Raw genomic sequence first — 19,953 nt, 5'->3', positions numbered from 1 at the left:
AGCAGCTGGCAAAGCCACCTCCTTCTCCCTTGCCCGCTGCCTCTCTGGGTCACTGCCCATCTGTTTTGTCCTGGCTGTAGTATAATGCGGGGGTATAGAATGACTGCTTTAAACCATTCTACCTTAAGGATGGCCCCAGTGGGACTTACTGGAAGCTCAACTTGCCTCATTTTATGTGCTCAAAACATACGTACTTTAGATTAGAAGCCACTAAACAAAGGAACAGAGATAGCTTTGTGTTTAAGCATGTGAACCCTAGAGTTAAACAGATTTCAGTTAAAATTTTAGTTCTTCCAGTTACTGACTTTGTGACTTTGGGAATGTTTCCTAATTTTTTTGTGCCTCAGTTCCTATATCTGTAAAATGGTAATGATAATACTACACCTTCACAAAGATACTGTCATGATTAAACCAGATAATGCATACGTAAGTAGGTTAAGCTAGTGCCTGCACATAGTAAGCACTTACATTTGAAAAGTTTTATTCCTTAAATTTCTAAATTTTAAAGCTTTTATTTTAGGTTCGGGGTACATGTACAGGTTTGTTATCTAGGTAAATTGCATGTCACAGGGGTCTGGTGTACAGATTACTTTGTCATGCAGGTAATAAGCACAGTACCCCCATAGGTAGTTTTTTGATCTTCACCCTCCTCCAACTCTCTACTCTCGAGTAGGCCCCGGTATCCGTTGTTCCCTTCATGTCCATGTGTACTCAATGTTTAGCTCCCACTCATAAGTGAGAACATGCTGTATTTAGTTTTCTGTTTCTGCATTAGTTCGCTTAGGATAATGGCCTCCAACTCCATCCATGTTGCTGCAGAGGACATGATCTCTTTCTTTTTGATGGCTGTGTAGTATTCCATGGTGTATATGGTGTATATATGTACCACATTTTCTATCCTGTCGATCACTGATGGGCATTTAGGTTGATTCCATGTCTTTGCTATTGTGAATAGAAGCACGTCCATTTTGCCAATATTATTTTTTTCCCACTATGTATATGCATAATATATGCATTGATTGCTGTTAAAACCAAGATTGTAGCACCAGGTGCAAAAACTATGTTACGTAATTTGAGTTCCTATTTTCCAATTTCAGTGTCATTAATAATGACATATCCCTGGCTTCCTTTAAACTTTTTAAATCCGTTATTACCTGATCCAGTTGTGAATGTTCTTTCAGTTTGTTTTTGATATCAATATACTACTGTATTATTGAGAATACAGTTGTAAATCAACCAGAGTGAGCTAATGGTTTACATAAAGAGCATACTTTTTATTTAAGGATCACTAGAAAAGTCTTTATTAACATTAGAACATCTGACTATTCTTTTTAAGAGGACAAGAGGTATGACTGTATTTCATCTGCTTAAGTGTTTTTGACTGTAAGAGTCTTGCTAAGGTTCCTGTAGGCCAAAATCTCAACATCAGTTAAATATGCGACTGCATTTTCTCCTACTTAGTATTATGGAATGGAATCTTAAGTATGAAAGATGTCTTGTATAGTATGTCAAAATGTTGAGCAATATCATTTCAGTCTAAACACAGAAATGAAAAAAGAGCAGATGATTTCCCTTTTGCTGTAATTCACTTTGGGATGCATGTCATGAAGAGCACTATACAAAAGCAATTTTCATTGATTGACTGACTGATTGAGGAAAAGGGTGAATGTTCTTTCAGCTTAAGTCCCTACTGAAGTATGATTTTTATAGCTCCTGACAGCTCTTCACAATTTGTAGTTAAATGCCATGTTAGCAAAAAAAAAAAAAACAAAAAACAAAAAACAAACAAACAAAAAAAAACACACACACATAAAAAGGAGGGAGAAAAGGGAGAGAAAGAAAATCACAATTAGAATTTCTTTTGGATTTCAGTACAGTTGACTTGAGCAAAATAGATAAATAGACGAGAGTAAGATGAATTCAACCCTAACTGCTCTAATTCCTCTATGCAATATATTAAGGTTTTCAAGACTATAATTGCTAAAAATACCCCTTTTAACAAATTAATTGCATAATAGTCCTTGTTATATTTCTGCGGAAGGTGCTACAATTTCTAGAGCAATTAGTTTTAACTGGAATTCTGATTTAGAGAAGCTTTCAGGATCAGTGTCTTATTCTAATAATCTCACAAATTACATATAACTATGTGTTATGGATACAAATACTTACTGACCAGTGATGAAACTGAAAAAATTTCACTAAGAAATGTTGTCTTCCAAATTATTGTAGCAGATCAGTGTCTTAGCTGCTATGAATTGGTAGTAATTAGTAATTTGATCACTGTTACTGTTGGTCTCTCCTTAAATTTTTAGTTTATCCTTCTAATAACATAAAAATGCTTGGGGAATTTTCCACCTTAATTTATGTAAACTGGGTTTTTCTCAATTGTTAGGTCAAAGCAATGCTGGTGATGCAATTGTTTTTACTTCAAATAGATTCACGTACAGTGGACCTTCATATGGACTAAATTTTAATGCTTGCAAAGTTAGAGTTGTTTGCAAAATATGAAAAATGGCTTATTTGGAGAACATTTTAAAAAATTTTGAAGCTCTAAAGCCACATAGCAGGGAATAATAAACACATTTCCAGGTGAGAGGCACATAAAATATCTTTCCCAGGCTGCTATATACAAATGGAAAGGCCTGTAAGGATGTTGGAAAACCTTTATGTAGGTTCATGCTTCCTTTACTATGGAAGCTTGAGGAGATAACTTTTGCAATTTGGAATTAACATTCCTCACGCAATTATGCTTCCAGCAAAATAGGCCCAGGTTGGGGGGAAAAACAGTTCAAACTAGTAAATAATTGCAGTATCATTGTATCAGTTTAGTTTAAAGAGCTGACAAACCCTCTCTAAACTCCAAGCACAATTAGTCATTAGGGTCTAGTTTTTCAGAACTGTTAAGCAATTTGTAATCCATTCCTTTTAATAGGGTTAGGCATTACTTAACCGACACAGATGCCTTGAAAACTGAAACCTCAAGTTATGAAGCAGTAACCTTGTTCATTACCTTCTGTGATAGGCAAATCATCTGTTAAAAACAGCATTTAATGGGCAACCAATGAATAATCAATGGCTCACTTTTCATCTGCGTGTGAAAATGAAAATAACCCAATACAAGATCCCGCTGGTGACAGGCTGAATCTTGGGTTCTGCTGCTCTTCAGGGCTGATTTATAAGGTCTTGGAAAGCTGATGTAAACAGATGATCAATGGGACCCATCCCTGCTAATAATAACCCCCAACTGGCCCACTCCCTCTTTTTCAAGTCCATCCCTTCAGGCTATTCGTTCTGTCCAGCTAATTCTTCCCACTGCTCCTGCCTGCTGCTTTTACTCTGGCCATCCGTTCAGTCCAGCCGACTCAGAAGTAATTTTATACGCAGCAGAGAGCGGGTGGAATTGATTTTTCACTCAGCGCTCTGTTCCCATCTGAATAATTATCAATTTTACTGCCTCATAAAGGGAAGAGTCAAAATTTCAAATCAATTCAAAAGAGCTTTTGAGACGACAGAAACTGTGCATAAGAATAGAGGTCAAAGTTGTCAGTGACCTAAGGAGATGATGTCAGATATTACTATACCTAATAGCTGACATCAGAGGCACTCAAGATGATATAACCTAGTACTAATGCAAATCATATTTATGCTGACTACCAGAGCCCAGTCATTAATATTTAAAATGCTATCTGAAAGCCTACATTCCAAATAAATAGAATGTATTCCACTGTTAATAAAGATATATCACTACTTACTCATATGCTATAAAGTGAAGGATTACCAAGTATTATTAACACACAGAAATTACTTAAACCAACAAATGCATGCTAATTCTGAGTAAAGACAAACTTGATTTGTCTCCTGCTCAACCACATTACTTGCTTTGCAAAATCTGATATGGTATTTTGTCTAGGGCCATAGTCTATTGATTTTTGCTAAAATTTTCTACCAACTTAAAAGTTTCTGCCAAAGTTTATGGGAGAATACTGTGATTATGGCTGAGCGCTGGTAGGAGTGATTTGGTGGCAGACTTGTCCCTTGCCATGGTGGGGTAAAGGCTGGGTCTGACTCCTGGCCAATCCATGAATATATATATATATACATATTTTTTGGTGGGGACATGCTCTAAGTCAGTGATCCTCAACCTTCTCCATGTAAAACACATGAGTGCTGTGATACAGTCCCACCGGTACCAGTGGCTACTGCATTTGGGTGGGTTGGGGAGGGAGGAGAGACGCACTGACATTTTGATAGCACGTGTATTTTGAAAAGCCACTCCAGGTGAAGCAGAGATATTATCTTCACCTTGAATATCAATTGTGTGAGTAGTAAGGACTTGGGCTTTTGAGTCAAACAGACCTTGCTTCAAATTCCAGCTCTACCACTTTCCAGCTGATCTCTCTGTACCTCAGTTTATTCATCTGTAAAATGGGGATGCTGATACCCACTTTTCGGGGTTGTTGTGGGGTCTAAATGAGGACACTTCTCCGACAATACTCCCTCCCCTTATATTTCACTTTCTTTGTCATCACTATGTTAATTAAATTATCAAATAACTGGTGAGTTACTTGTCTCTTTGTCCCATGGCAAGAAATTTTGTAAGGAGATAAATTATGTCTTATGAATCTTAACAGCTCTTGCACGTGGCACATAATAAATTCTCACTAAATGTGAGATACCTTCCTTTTTCCTTTACATTACCAACACGTTGTAACAGTTCCAGGGTCACACCAAATAATTATAGGTCTACAGCCCTTTGCCTAGTTACACAAAATATGAATGACACCCATTATCCCTGGAAAATAACTGGTTAACTGAAACATCACCACAAATAAAGTTTACATAATTTCATTTAAATATTAGCAAAAAATGACAGCCAGGAAGGCACCCTCTTTGACAGCTGTCTCATTCTGTTTTCATCATTTACTGATATAGAGTGACATTTTTTCTTTTTCTTTTTTTTTGAGATGGACGCTCGCTCTGTTGCCAGGCCGGAGTGCAGTAGTGTGATCTTGCTCACTGCAACCTCTGCTTCCCAGGTTCAAGCAATTCTCCTGCCTCAGCCTCCCACATAGCTGGGAATACAGGCACACACCACCATGCCCAGCTAATTTTTGTATTTTTAGTAGAGACAGGGTTTCACCATATTGGCCAGGCTGGTCTCGAACTCCTCACCTCATGATCCACCTGCCTTGGCCTCCCAAAGTGCTGATATTACAGGCGTGAGCCACTGCACCCGGCCGACATTTTCTGATGATTGCAGGCAACTTATTTGCTCCCTAACGGTCATACAGCCACACACTATTGACGTGTTTACATTTGCAAATTACAAACTATTATGGATGTAATTTGGCAAAAGAAAACAACTGAAAACAGGATGAAGATACTTTCCAAATTTAGTAGAATTAGAAAATATAGTGATGGGGCTAGGTGCAGTGGCTCACACCTGTAATCCCAGCACCTTGGGAGGCTGAGGTGGGAGGACTGTTTGTGCTCAGGAGTTCAAAACTAGCCTGGCAATGTGGCAAAACCCCTTCTCTACCAAAAAAAAAAAAAAAAAAAAAAAAGAAAGAAAGGAAAATATAGTGATGGCATAGCCATAAAAAATGGTATTGTTCTTTTTGAAATATTTTTGGCATGTACATTTAAAAAAAATTTTTTAAAATTTTCTTTCTTTTTTTTTTTTTTTGAGATGGAGTCTCGCTCTCTCACCAGGCTGGAGTGCAGTGGCGTGATCTCGGCTCACTGCAACCTCTGCCTCCCGGGTTCAAGCAATTCTTCTGCCTCAGCCTCCCGACTAGCTGGGACTACAGGTGTGTGCCACCACGCCAGGCTAATTTTTGTATTTTTAGTAGAGACGGGGTTTCACCATATCAGTCAGGCTGGTCTTGAACTCCTGAACTCATGATCTGCCTGCCTTGGCCTCCCAAAGTGCTGGGATTACAGGCGTGACCACCGTGCCCAGCCTAAATCTTCTTATTTAGAGATGGGGTCTTGCTATGTTGCCTAGGCTGGTCTTGAACTTCTGGGCTCAAGCAGTCCTCCTGCCTCTGCCTCTGGAGCAGCTGGTACTACAGGTACTGCACCTTGCAATATTCATTTCTTATGCATGCCGTTACTGTTATTTGCACAAGCGAGTTTTAAAAAATGGTATTAAACTTGGACCTAACCCATTAGCTACTTAGAAAATACATTAGAAAATAAACAAATTGTGGCTTTATTACTTATTAGTTAGATGTTATTGAACATATTACCTAACCTATCTGAACCAAGATTTCTCATTTTAAAATGGCAAAAATAACAACTATGATATGATGAATGAAATTCCTAGCAAGCTGCCTGGCATACACCAGGAGTCCAGCAAATTGCAGTTTCCCAATATACCGGAGTATTCATAAGGCAAACTTAAGATGACATTATCAGAGACACCAGGAGAGAAATCAGGGGCTGACTGTTTCCAGTTCCAGTTTTGTCTAATTTTTCTCAGGCCTCTGGAAAAACGATCCTCTTTTTGAATTCTTGCTCCACTGAGGTGAGATGAACAACCCAGGTATTTCTTGAGGGTAGGCAATCCTAAGGCCTGTGTTTTTTCCCCACTTTCAGGGAAAATACTCCCAGACTATATAATATATACAGACACATACATATATATGTATTTATATATGTATATATTTATATTATATATATACATATATGTATACACACATACATATATATATATTATATATATATATATATTTTTTTAACCAGTGTAAAAAGTCTTAGCAAGACCGGCTGCTCTAAGATAAATTCAGGGCCAGGTATGGCTTCTGGGAACATTTGTTTCATAAGCTAGGTGATCAACCACCAGTTACCTGCTGCAGGACATCTGGGTTTTGCTGCATAAAATGTAATAGTCTCTGACCAGCCTGGGTAGCCTCTCTGCATCGAAGTGGCTTCTTGCCCTCTTTTGCTATGTGCTTGAAGAGGTAGGTGACGATGTAGTCTAAACTGGTACAGCAGCTGGAGGAGACAACTGTATCTGTACAAATAGTAAATAAGAATTCATTTGCATTACTTAAGTTTTTGCTCCATTTGATTACATAATGGCTCCATTAAAAATAATTACTTTCTGATTTCAAAGTGCTTTTATCAAATTGCAAGTTCTTTGAGGGCAGGAATTTGTTTTTTTGAGACAGAGTTTCATTATTGTCACCCAGGCTAGAGTGCAATGGCGTGATCTTGGCTCACTGCAACCTCCGCCTCCTGGGTTTAAGCGATTCTCCTGCTTCAGCCTCCTGAGTAGCTGAGATTATAGGTGCACGCCACCACACCCGGCTAATTTTTGTATTTCTAGTAGAGATGGGGTTTCTCCATGTTGGCCAGACTGATCTTGAACTCCTGACCTCAGGTGATTCACCCACCTCGGCCTCCCAAAGTGCTGGGATTACAGGTGTGAGCCCCCGTACCCGGCCAGGAATTTGTCTTATATAACTCTTTGAACCCAGTGTCTATTATAGGGTCTGACCTAGAGACACATAAATAAATGATTCCTGGATTGATTAGGCAGATTTTCCCATCTGCGACCTTAACAACCTCTTTTCAGTTCAAGTGACTGTTTATTAAGTATCTACTTAGTGCAAAGTGTAAGTATCTACTTAGTGCAAAGTGCTCTGTTTTACAGGAAACAGTGGTCTAACCTCATTCTGGTGTCAAAGAACTCATGGTTTAGTGTGCAAGTCACTGTAGCATAATGCTGTGTAAAAATGACAAATTGAGGGTTTTGAGGGAGGGATCATATTTAGATGGGGATCAAGGAGAGTCTGGTGAAGGAGGCAGCACCTGATACGGGTTTCAAAAGATTATTCCAATTAGACATAAGGAAGGATACTTTTCAGGTAGAGGGATTAGCACAAGGCAACAATGTGGTGGGAAAGATAGGGATTTTGGAACCAGACAGTTCTGGTTTCAAGTCCCATCTTTGCCAATTACTTGCTGTGTTGCTGATCTGAAAGAGCTACTTCACTTTTTTTCACCATTTATAAAAGACCTTGCAGAGTTGAATGAGAAGACAATGACAAGAAGTTCATTAGTAATAAAAACAGCTGACATTTATTAAGAGCTTACTATGAGTTACTGTGTTAACTGCTTTACATAAGTTATTATTTTTAATTCTCACACAGCACTATAATAGTTACTGTTATTATTTCTATTTACAGATGAGGACACTGAATTTTAGGGAGCTTAGGTGACTTGTCCATTGTCACACAGCTAGAAGACTGCACAGCCAAGGTATGAAAATAAACAAGAAGTTGGACTCTGGATCTGTACTCTTTTTGAAAATTTTATTGTATTTTTTATTTTTTTGTTTCAGTAATTTTTGGGGAATAGGTGGTTTTTGGTTACATGAATAAGTCCCTTAGTGGTAGTTTCTGAGATTCTGGTGTACCCATTACCCAAGCAATGTACACTCTACCCATTATGTAGTCTTTTATCCTTCACCCCACCTACCTTCCTTCTACCTGAGTCCCCAAAGTCCACTGTATCATTCTCATGCCTTTGCGTTCTCATAGCTTAGCTCCCACTTATCAATGGGAACATATGACATTTGTTTTTTCTGGATCTGTATTCTTAACCACTACATTAAAACTAGGCAATAAGCAAAAATATATGTAAGCACCAAACACCTTTTTGTTGTTGTTGAGATAGGTTCTCACTCTGTTACCAAGGCTAGAGTGCAGTGGTGTGATCTTGGCTCACTGCAGCCTTGACCTCCTGAGCTCAACTGATCCTCCCACCTCAGCCTCCCAAGTAGCTGGGAGTGTAGGTGTGCACCACCATGCCTGGCTACTTTTTGTATTTTTTGTAGAAGTAGGGTTTTGCAAGTTGCTCAGGCTGGCCTTGAACTCCTGGGCTCAAGCGATCTGCTAGCCTCAGCCTCCCAAACTGCTGGGATTATAGACATGTGCTACCAGGCCCAGGCTAGAACGCCTTCTTAAATCACAATGGGCACTCAAAACATGGCAGTAACTACTGGTTTGCCTCATGGTAAAAAGAGAAGGGTATATTCAAGAAGTAGAACTTTTGATTTCAGAGAGAGAATGTGTAGAGGATATATAAGAGAAGGCTGACAGAGCAGGTGGAGGATCTTACTTGAGGGCATCCAATAGCGGAGTGTAACATTTATATTTAATATGAAAGGTTAATGGAGCTGCTATTGACAAGTAAGTGACATGACAGAGCAACCATTTATTATCTCCTTTGTACACTAGAATTATTAACTCATTTACTTGTAACAACTACTTTGTATAGTAAGTATAATTTGCATTTTAAATGAGAAAACTGAAGCTTAGAGATTAAGTTGCTTATCAGAAGTCCATGGTTTTGAATCAGCATGACACCACCCACATTTTTTGGCTAATGACAACATTTGCACATGATCCCTGGGAGTTCATGATTAGTAAGAGAAACCATTAACAAGAGCAACAATTAAAATGGTGAACAGGTAGACTCAGAAGAGGAGAAGTAGACTTAGAGAGTAGGGTTGGGAAGCAGATTATAAAATTCCTAAGGGAGTAGTTTCTCATTCATCTTATTCATCTCTGAGGTTCTGAGACATATGTATGTCTGACATAGATTACAGGTTCTGAAATATCAGCAGAATTAATTAAAGAATGCGTAGCTAAAGGTAACCTGAGAAAGTTTTCTTAGAAGAAGGTCTTGAGTTGTGTTTAGTAATAATGCCCAGCATTGATAAAACACTACAGTTTAAAAGCTCACATTTATCATTTTAGAGAGAAATGTCATGAAAAATAGAAAGAGGGAAGTTTTGGGGCAAGTTTTGAAGTACAGTCATATACATTTAACACAGAGGAAAACGGTATCTAATATAGGATCATGAGGGATGAGGAGTTGAATGGAGGTCTTAAAGACAGCCGTGGACTATAGTTCTGGAAAACTGTGGAATTACAAAGCTTTTAAGAAAGGAGCTTTTCCAAAGGTTGGTTAATGGATACAAAAGTATAGCCAGATAAGAGGATTAAGTTGTACTGTTCTGTAGCACTAATAAGGTGACTATAATGAACAACTGGTTATATATTTTCAAGTAGCTAAAAGAGCAGATTTTGAATGTTCCCAACACAAAGAAATGATAAATGTTTGCAGTGATGGATACCCTAAATGGTCATTACACAGTGTATATCTATATCAAATATCACATGGTACTCCATAAATATAGGAAATTATGTGTCAATTAAAAATAATAAAAGCCAAAAATAGAGTTTCCCTCCTAAAGACATGGCATTTGATTAATCAAATAACTGATTAATTAATTAGTTAATTTATTCTTCATCTCTCCATATTAACTGGGTTACTTTGCAGAAAAGGGAGCTTTGGTTTTACAACTCTGGGATGTAGCATAATATAAGTGGAAAATGTCTGGGCCTAAAAGTCAAACACAGACTTGTTGAGCCCGATTGCTTTTCTCTTTTCCTTCATATTTCTACTTTTCAAGTACCAATCATGAAAGTACATGGATTAAGTAATCCTACATCTACAAAGATAAGCAGGAAGCAGATATGGTTCCCCTCACCAGTGAAGAGCAATATGCTATCAATCATATAAAAATTATAAAGACTTCACATAGATTTGGTGACCACATGCCATGCAGGTTGCATTAAAAGGTTCCAATCTACTGAGTCAGCTGTGAAAAAGCCAGGTAAACACTTTAGACACGAAGATTGCAGCATATATCCTTGCAATAAAAGCAAGAAGAGCTTCCATTATGGTTGATTTATGGTTGAGGACTTTGAAAAAGATAAATGTTATTTCAGGGTAGATTTTAAAGTGTGGAATCATAAGGATTACAGGGCATTTGGTCAAAAACAGAATGAATGGTGCTGAAGACTATGTATAACTATTGGTTTTCTTTATTTGCAGCTCAAGATACTATGTGAGATTCAAATAATGATACTTTCCAGACTAAAAACATAGGCAGAAGTCATGAATTTTCATATTTTGTCCTAGTTCTTGGTGTTCAAAATATTTTAAAAGGGATTACATCTGTAATTTTGGAAATAATTTTTAAGCCTAATAGGCATTTTGTCCTCTCTAGCAACTTGTTGTGTGGCACTGAAAACAATCAGGTGCTCCTCTTCTCCTGGAACCAGTCTCCACAGGAAGCACATGCATCATTAATAGCCTACTGCTCACTAAGACCCATCATTGAAAGCTGTGCTGAAAAGTTAACTGTATAGGAAAGAATTGCTTAACTGAGAGTCAGGAAGAATGAGGCTGAGTTGAAATCTGCCTTCAGCTCAAAACTTGTCACTACAACACAAAGGAGAATGAAGGTCTTAGAAAAATATAGTCTGAAGGGCAATTTCAGAGACAAAAGGCCTATTTGGGTGGGGAAGTGGTTTTGGAAATAGGTGAATTTAGGTTTGAATCTATTATTTCCTAGATGTTTGACTTCTTGAGCTTCAGGTGTGCCTCTGTAAAATGTGATTACTATTACCTGCTTTGTAAGGTTTGGCATTAAGTGTGCAAAAACTGTAACACAGCACCCAACACATTTGTTTTCCTGGCTACTTCAATCCCTAAACACCAAAGCTCTCTTCTCTCTTTAGGTGTTTTGTCCTTTTTTTTTTTTTTTTTTTTTTTTTTTTGGGTGGGGGGTGAAACTAATGTGTAAAATCTCTAAGTTCTAAATATTTCCTAAATGTGTCACTCCCATATTACATTCATACCACATGACATCCAATTCAATAACGTGTTCAAAATAACAACATATCCTCTTTTATTCTTTATATAAGTTTTATTAATAATGAACTTCATGGGAAATGATCTAGTCATGCCTAGTTGGTTCAACTTTCTGCTTGCCCTTACCTTTCCTTGTTCAGGCTTTTAGCCTACCCTTTACTTCTGCCTGAAATGCACCCATCCCTGCTATGACTAATCTTAAAGGCCTTCCTCCATCAGTTCTAAAATAGCTACATTTAGACACTCTCTATCCAACACCCCACTTTGTTTTTTAAATTTGTCACAAATTTATAGGGTACATGTGAAGTTTTGTTATACGTATATAATGCTTTCTGATCAATATATGGTACTTAGGCTGTCACCTGACTACATTTTTGTTAACTATAGTCACCCTACTCTGCTATCAAACATTGAATTTATTCCTTCCATCTTACCATGTTTGTACCTTTAAACCTACTTCTCTTCATCCTTTCCCTTGCCCCTCACTCACCCTTTCGTCTCTGTTATCTATCTGTTTCTTTTTTTTTGAGACAGAGTCTTGCTCTGTTGCCCAGGGTGAAGTGCAGTGATCTTGGCTCACTGCAATCTCTGCCTCCTGGGTTCAAGCTATTCTTACTTCAGCCTCCTGAGTAGCTGCCACCACAGGTGTGTGTGCCACCATGCCCAGATAATTTTTTTTTTCTTTTTTTGAGACGGAGTCTCACTGTGTCACCCAGGCGGGAGTGCAGTGGCATGATCTTGGCTTACTGCAACCTCTGCCTCCTGAGTTCAAGTGATTCTCCTGCCTCAGCCTCCTGAGTAGCTGGGATTACAAGTGCCTGCCACCATGCCTGACTCATTTTTGTATTTTTAGTAGAGACAGGGTTTCACTATGTTGGCCAGGCTGGTCTCCTGACCTCAAGTGATCTGCCTACCTGGGCCTCCCAAAGTGCTGGGATTACAGGTGTGAGCCACTGTGCCCCACCTAATTTTTGTATTTATTTATTTATTTATTTATTTATTTATTTATTTTTGAGTCAGAGTCTCGCTCTGTTGCCCAGGCTGGAGTGCAGTGGCGCAATCTTGGTTCATCACAACCTCCACCTCCCAGGTTCAAGCCATTCTGCTGCAGCCTCCTGAGTACCTGGGATTACAGGCGTCCGCCATCACACCCAGTTAATTTTTGTACTTTTAGTAGAGATGGGTTTCACCATGTTGGCCAGGCTGGTCTCAAACTCCTAACCTCAAGTGATCCACTGACCTCAGCCTCCCAAAGTGCTGGGATTACAGGCGTGAGCCACCATGTCTGAACCTTGTTATCTATCTTTCCATTCTCTACCTCCATGTGATTAAATTTTTGAGCTCCCACATATGAATGAGAACATGTGGTATCTGTCTGTCTTTGCCTGGTTTATTTCAGTTAAGATAAAGACCTCCAGTTCCATTTATGTTGCTACAAAAGACATTATTTCATTCTTTTTTATGGCTGAACAGTATTTCATTGTGTATATATACACATTTTCTTTATCCATTCATCTATTGATAGATACTTAGGTTGATTCTATGTCTTTGCTACTGCGAATACTGATGTAATAAACATATGAGTGAGGCATCCCTGTGATATACTGACTTATTTTCCTTTGAGTATACTCCCAGTAGTAGGACTGCTGGATTGAATAGTAATTCTATTTTTAGTTTTTTGAGAAATCTCCATACTGCTTTCCATACTGGCTGTATTAGTTTACATTCCCACCAACAGTGTAAGAGTTTCCTTTTCTCTGCATCCTTGACAACATCTGTTCTTTTTTGCCTTTTTAATAATAGCCATTCTCACAGGGGTAAGATGGTATCTCACTGTGGTTTTGATTTGCATTTCTCTGATGATTAGTGATGTTGAACATTTTTTCACATACATCTTGGCTGTTTGTGTATCTTCTTTTGAGAAATGTCTATTCATGTCATTTGCCCAGTTTTAAAGGGAATTATTTGTTTTTTCCTATTGAATTGAGTTCCTTATATATTCTGGATATTAGTCTCCTGTTAGATGAATAGTTTATAAATATTCTCTCCCATTCAACAGATTGTCTGTTTACTCTGTTGGTTATTTCTTTTGTGATTCAGAAGTTTTTAGTTTAATGAAGTCCCATTTGTCTAATTTTTGTTTTTGTTGCTGTATTTTTGAGGTCTCTGTCATAAATTTTTTGCCTAGATCAATGTTCAGAAGAGTTTTCCCTAGGTTTTCTTCCAGTATTTTTTTTTTTTTTTTAACAGTTTTGGGCTTTAAGTCTTTAATCCATTTTGAGTTGATTTTTATATATGGTGAGACAGGGGTCCAGTTTCATTCTTCTGCATACGGCTATCCAATTTTTCCAGCACCATTTCATTGGAGAGACTGTCCTTTCCCCATTGTGTATTCTTGTCAGCTTTGTTGAAGATCAGTTGGCTGTAAGTATGTGACTTGATTTCTGGGCTCTCTATTCTGTTCCATTGGTCTATGTGTCTATTTTCATACCAGTATCATGTTGCTTTGGTTACTATAGCCTTGTAATATATTTTGAAGTCAGGTAATGCAATGCCTACAAGCTTAGTTCTGGTTGGTCAAGATTACTTTGGCTCTTCAGGCTCTTTTATGGTTCCATATGAATTGTACAATTTAAAAAAAAATTCTGTGAAGAAGGATGGTATTTTGATAGGGATTGCATTGAATCTATACACTGCTTTGGGCAATATGGCCATTTTAACAATATTAATTCTTCTGATCCATGAGCATAGGATGTTTTTCCATTTATTTGTGTCATCTTCAACTTCTTTCATCAGTGTTTTGTAGTTTTCCTTGTAGAGATCTTTCACCTTCTTGGTTAAATGCATTCCTAGGGGTGTGTGTGTATGTGTATATATTTATTTTTTATTTTTTTATTTTTGAGATGGAGTTTTGCTCTTGTTGCCAAGGCTGGAGTGCAATGGAGTGATCTCGGCTCAATGCAACCTCCGTTTCCTGGGTTCAAGCGATTCTCCTGCCTCAGCCTCCTGAGTAACTGGGATTACAGGAATGCGCCACCATGCCTGGCTAATTTTGTATTTTTAGTAGAGATGGGGTTTCTCCATGTTGGTCAGGCTGGTCTCGAACTCCCGATCTCGGGTGATCTGCCCACCTCAGCTTCCCAAAGTGTTGGGATTACAGGCGTGAGCCACCGTGCCTGGCTTCCTAGGTATTTTATAGCTATTGTAAATGGCACTGCCTACTTGATTTCATTCTCAGATCATTATTGGTATATAGAAATACTATTGGTTTTTGTACAATGATTTTCTATCCTGTAACTTTTGTGCATTCATTTATCAAATCTAAGTTTCTTGAAATCTTTAGGTTTTCTGGATATAAGATCTATCATCAGCAAAGAAGGACAATTTGACTTTCGCTTTTCCAATCCAGATGCCTTTTATTTCTTCTCTTGCCTCACTGCTCTGGCTAGGACTTTTAGTACTATGTTGAATAAGAGTGGTGAAAATGGGAATCCTTGTCTTGTTTCAGTTCTTGAAGGGAATGCTTTCAACTTTTCCCCATTCAGTATGATTTTGGCTGTGGGTTTGTCATACGTGACCTTTATTGGTTTAAGGTATGTTCCTTCTATGCCTAGTTTGTGGAGGGTTTTTATCATGAAGGATGCTGAATTTTATCAAACAGTTTTTCTGCATCTATTCAGATGTTGATACGGGTTTTTGTCCTTAATTTTGTTGATGTGATGTATCACATTTAATGATTTGTGTACGCTGAATTAACGTTGCATTCCTGGGATAAATCTCACTTGATCATTGTGTACGATCTTTTGGATATGCTGTTGGCTTTGATTAGCTAGCATTTTGTTGAGGATTTCTGCACCTATGTTCATACTGGCCTGTAGTTTTCTTTTTTTGTTGCATCCTTGTCTGATATTGGTATCAGGGTGATAGCGTCCTCACAGAATGGGTTAGGGAGAGTTCCCTCCTCCTCAATTTTTTGGAACAGTTTCAGGAGGACTGGTATTAGTTCTTCTTTGTATATTTGGTTTTGTATGTTTGTACGTCTGGATTTGAATCCATCTGGTCTTGAGTTTTTTTTTTGCTGGGATTTTTTTTTTTTAAATTACTGATTTGATCTCACTAGCTGTTACTGGTCTGTTCAGGTCTTCTATTTCTTCCTGGTTCAATCCCAGAACCTTGTATGTTTCCAGGAACTTATCCAATTTTTTCTAGGCTTTCTAGTTGGTGAGCATATCGTTGTTCATAACAGTCTCTGATGATCTTTCATATTTCTGTGGTATCAGTTGTAACATCTCCTTTTTCATTTCTGATTTAATTTGGGTCTTTTCTTGGTTAGTCTAGCTAGTGGTTTACCTATTTTGTTTACCTTTTTGAAGAAGAACCAACTTTTTGTTGTGTTGATCCTTTGTATTTTTTATTTCTTAGTCTCTATTTCATTTAGTTCTGCTCTGATCTTTACTATTTCTTTTCTATTGGTAATTTTGGGTTTGGTTTTTCCTTGCTTTTCTAGCTCCCTGAGGTGTACTGTGAGATTGTTAATTTGTAATCTTTCCACTTTTTTGGATATTAGCATTTATTGCTATAAACTTCCTTCTTTTTTTCCACAAATAAACCAACTTTAATAGATATTATTTTGTATCTACATAGAGCCTTCTTCAAGAACCTTAAATGCTTTACAGACATTATCTCTAATGAATCCCCACAATAACCCTACGAGTAGGTATTACTCCCATTTTAAAAGACAGGGAGACTGAAGCACAGAGAAGTTAAGTGACTTGCCCAAGGTCACACAGTTAAATTTACTGAAGAGCCAGGACACGAGCGCTTTAGCTTCTCAGCTCCCAAATACCTCATGATAGAATCTTTAATAAAAAGTGTTTTTAAGGAAAGGATCAAGAGTAGTTATGTTATGAAAATGAGGTCTTTCTACTGCCATCAAGGAAAGAAAAAACCCTATACTGATGGTTAGAGGCCACAAGACCCATATAATACAACATTTCCTTCTTTCCCTATTCCCAAGCCTCCTGGTTCCTGTCTTAAATAATCTTTTAAAGGTAAAATTTCCAAGACAGAAGCCATGTGACTTAAGAAGTGGGATTTAATTTAGAATATTTACTTTTAGTTAAAATAATTTATAGAATTTATTTCAATATACAAAATATGGGACAGCCATCCCAACAATCATGTACATAGTTACATAGCAATCAGCCACCATTTACAACTTAAACCAGTCCCTCATTTTAATCACAACCAACATACAGCCACACAATGCTTTCTTCATGGGTCACTTTTCTTACTTACTATACCTATATTTTTTTCCCCAACCCTGACCCTATATGTTTTACAAGTATATTGAGTTTTTGATAAACTTCAAAACATTTTACTTAGATCCAGCTGCATTAAGAAGAAAAAGTAAATGTAAAACTATCACCCCACAGTCCCTGCCCTGACAAATCATACTATGAAGTATGGTGTGATGTGAACAAAGTATGTGACTACCAGGAACTCAATACATATACTAGAACTTGCTTTAATATGAAATTTAACTTGGCTTTTACTGCACTTTTTTTTAAATGCAAAAATGTAAAAACAAACACAACATAGTATTTCAATGCTGTACCTTTATGCAAATGACTTCATCTATCTTTCTTAAACATGTTGTGATATAGCTAATGTTAAAACTGACACAGCTTCACTTTCTTCTTTTTCTCTGCACTGAAAGCTGCAGAAATACAGCTTTAATTTCAAGACAATTTGGTTTAAGCCCTTAAAATAAAAAGCGTACCTCCACTTCTACTGCCCTGACTTTCCCCACATGGTTGATTGTGATTCTCTGTGTCGTACTGGTAGATCGGGCAGGCTATATATAATTTGTACAAAACATCTCTAGCCAGGATAAGGCTTTATAAACTATCTTAAGAGAAACTTGTCAAAATACTTTCGATATTTAGCACAAACACTAATTTTTTTTTTTCTTCTTTTGAGACGGAGTCTCACTCTGTCGCCCAGGCTGGAGTGCAGTGGTGCAATCTCGGCTCACTGCAAGCTCTGCTTCCCGGGTTCACGCCATTCTCCTGCTTCAACCTCCCGAGTAGCTGGAACTACAGGCGCCCGCCACCACGCCCAGCTAATTTTTTGTATTTTTAGTAGAGACGGGGTTTCACCTTGTTAGCCCAGATGGTCTCGATCTCCTGACCTGGTCATCCGCCTGCCTCGGCCTCCCAAAGTGCTGGGATTACAGGCGTGAGCCACCACGCCCGGCCACAAATACTAAATATTATAATTTTCTCCCAGCACATCTGTTTAAGCAGCCCAATTACCTAAGTGACCCTGTTAAAGGTCTGCTTATGGAACAAATAGGTGAAGTCATTTCCTGAGCCAAAAGATACCGATAATAAATGTTAATAACAGCAGCAGACTAAAATATTCCTTTTTGTTGTTTGTTTTCCATAGTCAACAGTTTTAGCAAAAGAACTGTAGAAAATGACAGATTTTTTTTTAAAAAATGTACTGCCTGAAAAGAGTTTGATAAAGAACATCCAAGGCCTGATTGCTATTATTCTGAATATAACTTTCGATAATTTTCTGCAAGTTACATTTGGCTACTGTCAGAAAACTTACTGATGCATGGAAAAATGTCCGAAAAAACTGCAATAGTTTGCATACATTTTATGTTACATATATTACTTCTTAAAACTCCCAACAGAATTAAGTCTTAGCAAACACAAATTTTAATTTCTGAACATCCTTCCAGTAGGATCTGTCAAGGTAGGGGGAACAAGAGGAAGGACTTGTTTTTTGTATTCCTAGTCTACTTGATTAAAATTTAATCTTCAAAGGGTTTGTTTAGCTCACTATCCAGACTGCTAGGGTTATGATGAACATTATTACTTCTTTCCAGGGTAAAAAAATGACATCTGAAAATAACATAAATGCTATGACATGATTTTTCCAAGCATGACCTCAACTTGAAACATTAGAATATTTAAGAATTCTAAAGATTGGTATACCACCACTGCACCAGAATTTTTAATTATTCCAACAATTACGGAATGTTTTTTTTTGAGACAGAGTCTCGCTCTGTTGCCCAGGCTGGAGTGCAGTGGCATGATCTTGGCTCACTGCAACCTCCACCCCCTGGGTTCCAGTGATTCTCCCTCCTCAGCCTCCCAAATAGTTGGGATTACAGGCGCGTGCCACCATGCCCGGCTAATTTTTTGTATTTTTAGTAGAGACTGGGTTTCACCATGTTAGCCAGGATGGTCTCAATCTCCCGACCTCGTGTTCTGCCCACCTCGGTCTCCTAAAGCGTTGGGATTACAGGCGTGAGCCACCGCGCCTGGTCAGGAATTTTTCTTTATCGTTTGTTAATTTTATGAAACTAAAGCTGAAGAAAATAAGTGATTTAGAAACCAAAATAAAAGGATTTGGCCAGAGAGATCAGTTCCTCCTGAAAAAGGATATTTACCTCCTCTCATTGCAGTTTTTCTCAAGATATCTTACTGATTTCAGATAGAATTTAAAATTCACCTTAAAAATAGAAACAGACAAAAGGACTACTTAAACTGACATTAACTAATAAAAATGTGCTCAAATTTACTGACAGAATCATGGGCACTTCATATAATACTTAGACTCTACCAGTTTTAAGTAAAATAAATAAGGAAAAAATTATGATTGCAAAGCCAGTTTTTCCCCTTGGGGAGACAAAAAGCCACTTTTGACCAATTGCTCCCTACATATATTATTATAGCTTCTTCAGAGAAGCAAAACATCTTTGTCTTCCTGACACTGTATCTAGCATGTTAGTTTTTACATCAGGAAGGCAACTGCAAGTGTTGGGCCCAAAAGTATTTCTGGTTGACTCTCGAAAAGACCACTGAATATGCTTCTATACACACGGAACCAGGCAAATTTAGGCAGTGTGTTCGACATCATCTCCTTATCAATACAGCACAGATTCCGATTCTTTCTACTGCACCCCCAAGGAATTCACAGCATTATTGGTACAATTAATAAAGAGAAAACGCGTGACAATGACCAGAAGGCTGTTTTACAAGAGGAGCTGGTATCTCTGATTTCACCTCCTTGTTGAATGGAACTGTACAGACAGCATGATACCTGAGCAAATAAATCAACTACCATGATGGGAAGGGCTTGTCAATCCATCGTCTTTGCTTTATCGTGTGCAAAGTGTGCTACTGCCCCATGAGCTTCCTG

At 37.9% G+C, this 19,953-nt stretch overlaps 1 protein-coding gene across 2 annotated transcripts in view; it reads right to left on the bottom strand.

The window, feature by feature from the left end:
- Positions 1-19,953, bottom strand: part of RANBP17 (RAN binding protein 17) — a 431,372-nt gene that overhangs the window by 29,247 nt on the left and 382,172 nt on the right. For both annotated transcript variants that reach the window (XM_025387625.1, XM_025387626.1), the window contains exon 25: positions 6,852-7,018. In XM_025387625.1, the coding sequence (XP_025243410.1) occupies positions 6,852-7,018 (167 nt within the window). The remainder of the gene's footprint in view (positions 1-6,851; positions 7,019-19,953) is intronic.

This window comes from Theropithecus gelada, chromosome 6, assembly GCF_003255815.1.
Source record: "Theropithecus gelada isolate Dixy chromosome 6, Tgel_1.0, whole genome shotgun sequence".
NCBI lineage: Eukaryota > Metazoa > Chordata > Mammalia > Primates > Cercopithecidae > Theropithecus > Theropithecus gelada.
The sequence above is the reverse complement of the archived record's forward strand: the minus strand, read 5'-3'. Positions and strand labels throughout refer to the sequence as shown.